Here is a 10691-nt window from a genome sequence, read left to right as displayed (position 1 = left end):
GCTCGCACGCACGCACGTACGAACACATACATACAAGCACATGCACCCGCACGCACGCGCGTACGCACGTACACACGCGCACACGCACACATGCAAGCACATACACACGCATACACACACGTACGCACGCGCGCACACTCATGCGGGCACACGCAGGCATGAACGAACGCACACACTCATTCAACACATGCGCGAACAAACGCACGCTCACATCACGCACACGTACGAACGCCCGTACGCACACACGCACGTACAAACACACAAAACAAAACTAACTCGGTTTCAGCTTCTGGGGGTAAGAACTAAACAGTCGGAAACTCGTGTTTAACACATATTAAGTGGTCGAGTGAACCTATCATATTCTTAATTGATTTGTGTATTGTGGTATTACTGGTCACTCTGTACATTATGCATCGGCTGAAGAAATTACATTACATCCATAGCGAAATTTTATGTGCAAGATCGAAGAGGTCAGAACCCTAAATGTCATAAAGCCAGCTTATCAATACTCCCAGCGATGGTCCCGATATAGAGCTCCCCGAGGGCACCCGAACATAAATTAATCTATTATTAAAGAAGGACATCACGTAGTTGGCTGATTGAAAGAGATATATCGTTCCTAACTCACTCTTTCTTTTTTTTAAATGGCCCATAGATAAACCAGGGGGAAAAAACAACATTCACCAGACGTTGACATATAGGGACCGCATCTAACTATTTTTTTTTTATTTTAACCTCTCACAATTCACATATGATATCAGCCTGTTTTAAATTAATAACCAACATGCAAAGACCTATGTGACCGAGTTTCTATAATCCAAAGAAACTACAAGTCAACAATTAATAACAATAATAATAATAATCAACTAATGAATAATATAATTAATATTATTATTATTATTATTATTATTATTATTGATTACTTAATGATATACTTATTATGTTCCTGTTTAATCGGTGTACGCAGGTCGGGCGGCAAAACTCAGCGGGGGGTGACACATGTAAGAAAATCCCAACCTCACTTTTATCAATGGCCGGAACAAACAACTAGAACTATCCGGCCACTTTGTGGCAGCTATCTCTAATTAAACTACATTAATTAATTTGTCCTGCTAAATTACTTTACGAACCTATTGGATTTGTTTAGGATTGGCTGCCACAGATATTCAAAATCGTTGAAAACGCCTTTCGACTCGAGTAGCGTGTTTTAATCTTTTAAAATTTATTAATTAGAGAATGACAGCATTCTAATGTCACCGCGATGTTCGGTGATTGTGTTCTATTCTACGCCATCAAACGCAATACGAAATGTCAATGCCAATCAGGAAATCTATCTATGCGACCCCAGCAACTACAATTTTTTTGTTCTCGCGCAATTTCTCACTTGCAACATTAAATTTAATATAATGTGCAAGAAAATTCTAGAGTCCTCCAAAGAAGAAATGTTTACTCGCCTCTTCCGCCGACAGCGTAGATAAGTTTCTCTTGTAGGCCGCATATATATATTAGGGTTTCTAAACAAATCTGCGTCGACGATGGCAGAGTGGCCAAATATACAATCACGGCGCTTGGTGAAACAAAACGCGCTACTGACTAAGCACCGCGTTTCGTGTTTGTAACTTATTTAGTTCTTACTAAAGCGCAAGTAGAAGGATGAGGAGAGTACACGACGACGACTTAATAATATTTCCGACGGGCATCGCCAGTGTTTAGCGATGGGCGGATAGATATGGGAATTTTGCGCTCAGCATTTCTTGCCGACTCCATGGTATGCATAACAACTCGGGCCTCCGCCGGCTCGCCAAGAACTCCCGCAGTGGTTCTTGCAAGTAGTTACACAGTGGCGGTCCTGCTCCATCCAGTCCCATGACACTGTGCCAATCCTAGGCGTCGACATCGCGGCTAAGCAACGCACGCCAGAAGCAAATTTTAGGTGCACACACGCAGACGCGCGCAGCTCACAAACCCGCAGGCGCACCTCACATGCACGCACACACACACAACGAAACTAAAAAACACAGCAACGGGGGCGCACACACGGACGTTCACGTCCACTTGACGCTCACACGCACGCGCGCACGTAGCCTACACACGGTACGCACGCAGCGCACGTACACACGCACGCCGCACGCACGGCGCGCGCGCACGTACACACGGACACGCAGGGCGCGCACGTACACACGCGCATCCACGCGCGCCCACCACAGGCATGTTAACAGGCAGGCGATGACCTGTTTGTTTGTCTGCGCACAAATTCACAGTGTCAGCGTCGTAAAAGCACACTAGCCCAAAGCTGCTGCCGCGCCTTTATTTTACGGCTTTTCAGGGGAAATTTTGCTGAAGTACTTCCTGTCAATCAGCGGGGCACCGGGGAATATTACCTGCTCATGATGCAACTAGACTGGGTACAGGGGATCACTCGGGGCTGTGCAGGCGGATATGAAACTTCTTCTTCGTGTCATGCTAGCCAACTTACGGATATAGGAGTTATTATTATAGACAAGTATATTGCTACATGCTTGTGCTAAGCCTTATAATATTATGGCAACTCATGGAGCAGCTTTTAGGCTTCATCGCGAACATTTTTCCGGTTCGAACATCCATTGCCGGCAGTCCCATATATAATATATCTATGACTGAGCGGGCATACCGGCGTTGCGCCGGGGAATCAGCTTGGCGTTACTGCAGTTTGCGTGGGACCGCTTGGCTTTTGAAGGTAAATAAAACAAAAAAAATCTAACTATCTATCTATCCATGCATCCATCCATCCAATCCATGCATATCCATCCATCCATCCATCCATCCATCCATGCATCCATGCATCCATGCATGCCATCCATCCGATCCATCCATCCATCCATCCATCCATCATCGAATCCATCCATCCCTATTCCATGCCATGGCCATGCCATGCCAGGCCTATGCCATGCCAATCCCATCGCCATCCCATCCATCCCATCACACCGCATTCCCATCCATTCCCCATCCCATTTTCCATTCCCAAATCGCGCTGCCATACCCATGACATGCCCATTGCCATGCCATTGCCCATGCCAATCGCCATCCCAATTTTAACTTTTCTTATTTTTTTAATGAATGTAGAGTAAAATTTATTTTTAAAAAAATTTTTTGACAGTGGCAAAAGTACTGCTGATTAGCAGAAAGTACATACTAAGGGCGTAGGTAAAAGAAAAAAGGGGCAAAATCAAGTTTCCCCAGACTGGCGAGTTCGGAACCCGAATCCCACTGTATAAGACGAATTTCTAGCGATTAGGCCACTGGCGCCGTTTAAGGGTTCATATAGGAGGTTGCATACAAGCTAAGCCTCCGCAAATTTTTCAGCGCGGTGCTATTTTTCTCTTGAAAGACGTCTCTGGTGTAGAATGGTGGTGGTTTCTGGCGCAGAAATTCGGCGACGTGAGGCGGCATTATATGTGCAGGTTTTGGGCACGCCAAAGTTAAGAGCGCCGTGGACGTGGGGTGTACGAAGCGATATAGAAGTAAAATTGGTCTTGTTTGTGTATTCGCTGACCTTCCGTCGTGGTGCGTAAGCCACAGCGAGCGGTTTGGTCATTTTTTTGTGTTGAAATTGTGTTTAGACAACTTTTGAAAATATTCCGCATCATATAGAGTGGCAAAAGTTTCGGGTTTTCGTAGACCATAAGCATGAATCTGTAGTTACTTTACATGAATATCAAAGCTGTAGTTTTGTAAGTGCAGTAACAAGTGCTGAGCCTATTTTTAATGAATTTCTGCTTTTGATGCTTATCACGGCCTGCAGCCTATGGACGGCCCTCTACTGTTGTCTCAAAACACCTACCGACACCAATGGATTTAGAACTAGCGCTGATGCTTAATCTGTCGACGCACCCGCATCTATTGATGGAAATAAGATTTTTTATCAATTTTTTACTTTATAAATTTTTGTTTCAGCCCAGAACCACCTCCCTCCCAGACTGTGCTTGATTTCTGAAAAATATCATTTAGTTTTCCTCTCTAGGCTGCGGAGTTCTATATGTCTATGCAAGTGACGGACTAATTCCGGCTGAACAACTTCTATATATAAGATATAATTTATAGTATATCTCTATTATAGTATATATCTATATATATATGGATATCTATATATATATAACTAATATTTGGTGAGTAACGATGCGACTAAGTTAGCCCAGCATAAATCTTTAATGTGATCGTCGCAAATGGTTCGCGGAACGTACTTTAAACAATGACCGATGCTGTTAGCTATGGAGAGTGCGGATTGTAATGTTAGAAGTAGCCCACATAACGTCAGCGTGAGAAGCTTTCAGTGCCGGCCGCGTGAGAGGGTTGCCACGCATGGCGGCGGCGCAGGCGGTGGCCGTGGTGCGCCGAGCAGGCGGTAGTGTATAGTATATCGGTCGGCTCTGGTCTCGTCGGGTCTGGGTCTACTCGTGCGTCTATCTCTCTCTCTCTCTCTCTCTCTCTCTCTCTCTCTCTCTCTCTCTCTCTCTCTCTCTCTCTCTTTTCTCTCTCTCTCTCTCTATCTCTCTCTAGGCAACATGGCTGCCACATCTCTCTAGGGGGAGGTGGCCGCATTAAACTGCTACCATAAGTACAGATGGCTTTCCGTGAGAAGCGAGTTTACCAAGCTGTAAACTAGACATGCACGCCCCGAAGGCTGCGCATTTCCGTGCTAAACAGGCAGTCGCCTTCTAACTTACAGATGCAATATTCTACTTATATACCAACTAATATGGTGCGCGTTCCAGAGTAAGTTGCTGCTAAGCAATGAACCGCGAGCGAAACATGGTAGGTCCCCCCCACCACTCCCCTGATCGCAAACGAATGAGAAATCTCGTGAGAATTCTTAGTCCCTGCTCTGATAACGACAAAGGTTCGTGGTACGTGGAATGGACCACTGTCCCGAAGCTCAATTATTGCTACACTCTCTCCATGCGTGTGTATACTGTATAGGGTACGGATCGTTTATCCACGGCGTCATGAAATCCGTCTATAACCATAGTCCTGCGTAATAGTTCTATAACATATCACGGTTGACAGCTCTATACGCTTGCCTGTATTCATGTGTGTACGCTTGCCTATGGGTCAGTGTACAAACGATAGCAAACGTGGGTTGCACGAAATTGTACAAGTGTACAAGCGTACTAGTGTCTTCGTTATCTTACTGTTAAACATAGTGATAACAGCTCACGTATTTGCCAGTAAAGTTATACACAATCACTCCCCAAATTGAGGTTATATTTGACATATCTATATTTAATGGTGTAGTAATATTTGCCATTAATTGTTGTGAGCACGTGAGTGACCCGGTGACGATCTAGAGTGAAATAGTTACGCTATTTAGTGAAAGTGTTGACTACGTTCAATAATCCCACATACACTATCTGTTGTAACATGTACTCGCTATGTGTACGTACGTGCGTGCGTGTGCGTGCGTGCGCGCGTATACACAGAGACACTACATTTATCGACCAGCTAAGCACGCTTACATGACTGTGACTTGCACTGGATACATCCTTGATGTGTTGTCCCCCACTGCTGCCCACCGAGGAAGACCGCTTGTGTGAACCCTCCTTCTTCTTGCGCTCAGTCTCATCGTCTATCCACTCGTTGGGAGTCTGCAAAAAACCGCAGAGAACGCCACAAGATAAGTCGATCGCCTCGCATCGTGTAAACAGGAGAAGGCGAGGTGTAAGGCAGCTAGTGTTTTTATGTGAAGCCGGATTCGATGCAAATAAAGACATAAGATCTGGGCTTCGCAGATAATAAAGGCTACCAACGCGTGTAGGAATGCACGTACGACCCCCCTCACGGCGTGTGCGTGTGTCTGTTTGTGTGCGTGGTGTGTGTGCGTGCGTGTGTGGGTGCGCGCCGGTGCTCACACGCACGCACGCACACGTGCGTGTGCGTGTGCGTGTGGTGTGTGTGTGCGTGTGCGTGTGCGTGTGCGTGTGCGTGTGCGTGTGCGTGTGCGTGACACACACACACACACACACACACGCGCACAGAGAGAGGGGGGAAGTGTAAAGAGACAGAGCGAGGGGATTCGTGTAAATGCCCCTGATGACACGTCCCCTCGCCCCCAATACAGGGCCGGATGAGACGAGCCTTTAAATCAACCTTCCCTCCTTCCCTCCGCTTGACTTTACTTCCTGTGTCACGAGTACAGCACGTCTTTGGCAGCCGCGGTCACGCATAAGCAAGACTGCACGTCCGTACAGACTGTACGCAAGCGGTTTGACATCAGCTATCAGCAGAGGTCCCAGACATATCACATACATAAATTATAATTGATATCCTGTCTTTTAGGTATAAGGATACATGTTTATAAAGGACCCATGGAATGATTTCAGTACTAATTATGCCAATAACGTAAAGATGCATGTGTGAACAACTTTCGAGTTTATCTAGTAGCTATTTGTACCCATGAGAATTAAGACATTCTAAAATTATTTAAGTCCGGGATGAAAAATATTAAGGAAACCTTTCAATAAATGAACACCAAAGTTGTACTGTAATTGTCATCATGAACATCTGACGTCTCCATCACCATTTTCTCATTGCATCATTCATACACATGCAGTTACATCTCATTCTCAATTATATACTTAATAAAGCAAATATAATATCATTAATAAACATAACATTGTTTGAATGCATACTATTTCAGTTATTAGTATTTTGATTAAATATATGTCCATACTATGCCAGCTAAAATACCATTTACACATGAAACAGGAGTACCGCATATTTTTTTTATTATTACTATCAAATGGTACTTTCATTGATTTTATTTAAATTGAAGGTTTTCATAGATATTAATAAGAAGAAATATAAGAAATTATGATGCATGTTTATTCCCTGCTGGCTCTAAAATGGAAACGCATTTATTTCATTCCTATTTTTTAAACTTGCTACATTATAAATTATCACATTTGCAGGTTTCATACAAGTATACACGTACACAATTTCCCCATTTTCATTGCTTTAATTGCTTGTACAATGTATTTAGAGGTTAACATTCCTCCTTGTTCATATACATGTAGTTAGATGTGCATTAAACATGAATCAATATATATACATGCTTTGCAAGTTAATTACATGTATGTCTCAGTTTGCATTTCTGTTGCATTAGAATTAAGAAATCCAGGGAGCATAAAGACATCCATAAATAAATGATATGACCGAGACTGACTGAACTGACTGCAGTTAACTGACTGACGGAGAAGAACCGACACTGCATATCTACCCAAAATACCCCACAATGAATATCATACACACGTAAAAATCCAAAAAATAAAAAGCACAGGCAGATAGTCGATCGGCTTAATACAGAAAACAAACGCACGTACGATTTTACATAGCTTTTGTATAGCATTCATGCATATGTAGTATACGGCAAGTGTGTACGAGCGAACGCGCGATCCAACTTTTCAGCTATGTACAAATGACCTATGACCCGATGACATCATAGGACGCCAGTGCGTAACTACGAACTGGCTTATTAACTGTTTAACGAGTAGAATGTCAGTCACATCACCCATGATTGCATGCACATCGCCTTTCAGGATTTCTTCTCTTATACAAGCCTGAGTGTACGTCACTGGAGTCTACTGGAGAGAGTGCACCTATATCCACACGTTTAATGTCTGACGAATTAGCTGTTTAACCCGCAGACCCGTCCATCACATCACTCACGATTGATTGTACATGGCCTTTCTTCGGTGCGACTGCGTGCGCATGTGTTTCGAGAGAGCGGCCGAGGATAAGCCCCTGAAGGAGCAGATGTCACACGCGTACGGTTTCTCGCCTGTGTGCGAGAGAAAGTGCACTTTGAGGTCAATGGCGCTCATACACCTGTATTCACATGTGTCGCACGCTTATCCCGTGTGCGTGCGCGCGTGGCGCTGGAGCTGCTCCAGCCGAGAACTCCTGTACTCGCATACATCACACGCGTACGGTTTCTCTCCCGTGTGCGTGCGCGCGTGCCTCTTCAGGCTGTAGCGGGAGCACGTCCTGTACTCGCACGCATCGCACGCGTACGGTTTCTCTCCCGTGTGCGTGCGAGCGTGCATCTGGAGATTCGCCAGCCGAGAACTCCTGTACTCGCATACATCGCACGCATACGGTTTCTCTCCCGTGTGCGTGAGAAAGTGCGTCTTGAGGCTGCTGCGGGAGCAAGCCCTGTACTCGCACACGTCACACGCGTACGGTTTCTGGCCCGGGTGCATGAGAAAGTGCTTCTTGAGGCTGCCGGAGGTGGTGTAGGCAGAGCCGCATATGTCGCACACGTACGGTTGCTCTCCCATGTGCGTGCGCGCGTGCATCTGGAGATTTGCCAGCTGAGAACTCCTGTAGTCGCTTATATCGCACGCATACGGTTTCTCTCTCGTGTGCGTGCGCGCGTGCCTCTTGAGGCTGGCGTAGGTGGTGCAGGTGTAACCGCATGTATCGCACGCGTATGGTTTCTCTTCCGTGTGCACGCGAAAGTGCACTTTAAGGTTGCTGGAGTTGGTGCAGGTGTACTCACATATATCGCATGCGTACGGTTTCGCTCCCGTGTGCGTGCGTGCATGCATCTGGAGATTCGCCAGCTTAGAACACCTGTAGTTGCATATATCGCACGCGTACGGTTTCTCGCCCGTATGCGTGCGCGCGTGGTTCTTGAGCTGCGCCAGCCGAGAACTCCTGTACTCGCATACATCGCATGCGTACGGTTTCTCTCCCGTGTGCGTGCGCGCGTGCTCCTTCAACCCGTCACTCCGGGAGCATCGGTAACTGCACGTGTCACACGCATACGGTTTCAGAGAAGAAGAAGCAGAAGGAAGAGAAGGTTCCATCGAGCGGGCGGTGATCGAGATCTCTATTTCTCCCCGATGCAGGTTCCTCTCTCACTTTCCTCCCCGATGCAGGTTCCTCTCCCACTTTCCTCCCCGATGTAGGTTCCTCTCCGCTTTCCTCCCCGATACAGGTTCCTCTCTCTCTTTCCTCCCCGATGCAGGTTCCTCTCTCACTTTCCTCCCCGATGCAGGTTCCTCTCTCACTTTCCTCCCCGATGCAGGTTCCTCTCTATCTTTCCTCCCCGATGCAGGTTCCTCTCTCACTTTCCTCCCCGATGCAAGTTCCTCTCTTGGTCGTCCGCTTTCCTGCGGACAGAAAATATACACGGATCTACACGAGTTAAGCAATTTCTCATTATGCTGGAAAAATAATTAAACAAGTGGAAATCCGTGGATCTGCGGAAAATTCTTATGTATGTATATAGGCAATCGTTGTTGCAAAAAAAGCATGGATCCATAAAAACACTGCTACGTAATAACGCTAAACAAACCTGACAATAAAACACACACAAAATACATACAGACTGGTAGTGATGTCCCGGTGATCGATTATAATCGAAAGTCAGTCGTTTGCAGCAACCGCCTAAGCGCTCGATTATGAAAATTAATAATCTATTATTAATAAAATCTGTTATTTTTTCAATTTAATAAAATTTGCAAAAATTCACGAAATGACTTTATTTCATTATTGTGTATTTATTTTGGTTACTTTACAGCTTCGAGACAGTAAATCTAAGCTACACGAAACATAAGCATGTACAATACTGTCACATAGGTTTTAGAATATTGTAGGTCTATTATAAAAAATTTGTATTATAAAAATACTGTATTATATGATACAGTCGACCTCGCCTATGACGAATCCAACTGGGACTGGAGGAAAAGCTTTGACTTAAGCCTAGGACACTGTGCGATTTTCTACGCTAGCCGCTTGCAATCCGCCGATCGATAAATACGGTGCCAGGTCGAAAAACCGGGCGGAAATATTCAACATGTTGAATACGAGCGATGCGCCGGGCGTATGTGATTGCGAGCAAAAGTAGAGCGAATATTGTAAGTCTATTATAAAAAATACTGTATTATATGATACAGTTGACCTCGCCTAAGTCGAATCCAACGGGACTGGAGGAAAAGCTTTGACTTATAATGCGGATTTCCACTTCCGCGGAAGTCAAATTTTTTTCGACTTAAAGTAACTGCATTAGTGTAGTGGGGCGGATATGTGTCTGAGGTGTGCACTTCTGGAAAGAAGCATGAAAATTGGCTCTAGGGGTGTTTTGAGTATGCTGATTTCAAAAATCAAAAATTAAAAATGGCCGCCAGAAAAAATGTTTTTGCCCATAAATCAGCTGTAAGTGCCCCGATTACCATGATCTTGGTGTATATACCTATGTTTTTGATGTCAAAGAATGCAATAAAACACATGTCAAATATCATAAGATATAATCTTCCCGCCAAAAAGTTAAAAATTCAAAATGGCCGCCACAAAACACAGTTTTGCCCATAAATCAGCTGTAAGTGCCCCAAGTACCATGATCTTGGTCTATATACATATGTTTTTTAGGTCAATAAACCCCATAGAACGGGTATAGAACACATGTGATCTATCATAACATCTTTCCGCCAAAAAAAATACGTGCCACGATTACCAGGATCTAGTTATAGGATACCTGTTTTTATGTCAAGGAACCCGATAGAAAACATGAAATATCCTAACATACATCTTCAAATTATACAAAAACAATATAAAATGTTTTTTTAGGTCAAAGAACTGGGTAGAACACGTGAAAAATTATGATAAAAACTTAAATATATACTTTATACCATCTATACTTCAGTTCATAATTT

The 10691-nt window shown here is 44.5% G+C and overlaps 2 protein-coding genes across 3 annotated transcripts in view; both read right to left on the bottom strand.

Annotated features, from left to right (window-relative positions):
- The window catches only part of LOC106821056 (protein FAM117B-like), a 144747-nt gene that overhangs the window by 40549 nt on the left and 93507 nt on the right, over positions 1-10691 (bottom strand). The window contains exon 3 of the mRNA XM_014825697.1: positions 5493-5621. Coding sequence (XP_014681183.1) covers positions 5493-5621 — 129 coding nt within the window. The remainder of the gene's footprint in view (positions 1-5492; positions 5622-10691) is intronic.
- Positions 7282-9047, bottom strand: LOC106821057 (zinc finger protein 271-like). Of its 2 annotated transcripts, XM_014825699.1 has the most exons (2): positions 8313-9047; positions 7282-8144 (listed from the first exon to the last, which is right to left on the bottom strand). In XM_014825699.1, exons 1-2 carry the CDS (start codon positions 8841-8843, stop codon positions 7884-7886), a joined length of 792 nt encoding a protein of 263 aa, XP_014681185.1. In that variant the 5' UTR covers positions 8844-9047; the 3' UTR covers positions 7282-7883. The 2 variants fall into 2 exon arrangements, with proteins under 2 accessions (XP_014681185.1, XP_014681184.1); XM_014825698.1 differs by having other exon boundaries at positions 7282-9047.

Source organism: Priapulus caudatus, unplaced genomic scaffold (genome assembly GCF_000485595.1).
Source record: "Priapulus caudatus unplaced genomic scaffold, Priapulus_caudatus-5.0.1 Scaffold57, whole genome shotgun sequence".
NCBI classification, from domain to species: domain Eukaryota; kingdom Metazoa; phylum Priapulida; class Priapulimorpha; order Priapulimorphida; family Priapulidae; genus Priapulus; species Priapulus caudatus.
The sequence above is the reverse complement of the archived record's forward strand: the minus strand, read 5'-3'. Positions and strand labels throughout refer to the sequence as shown.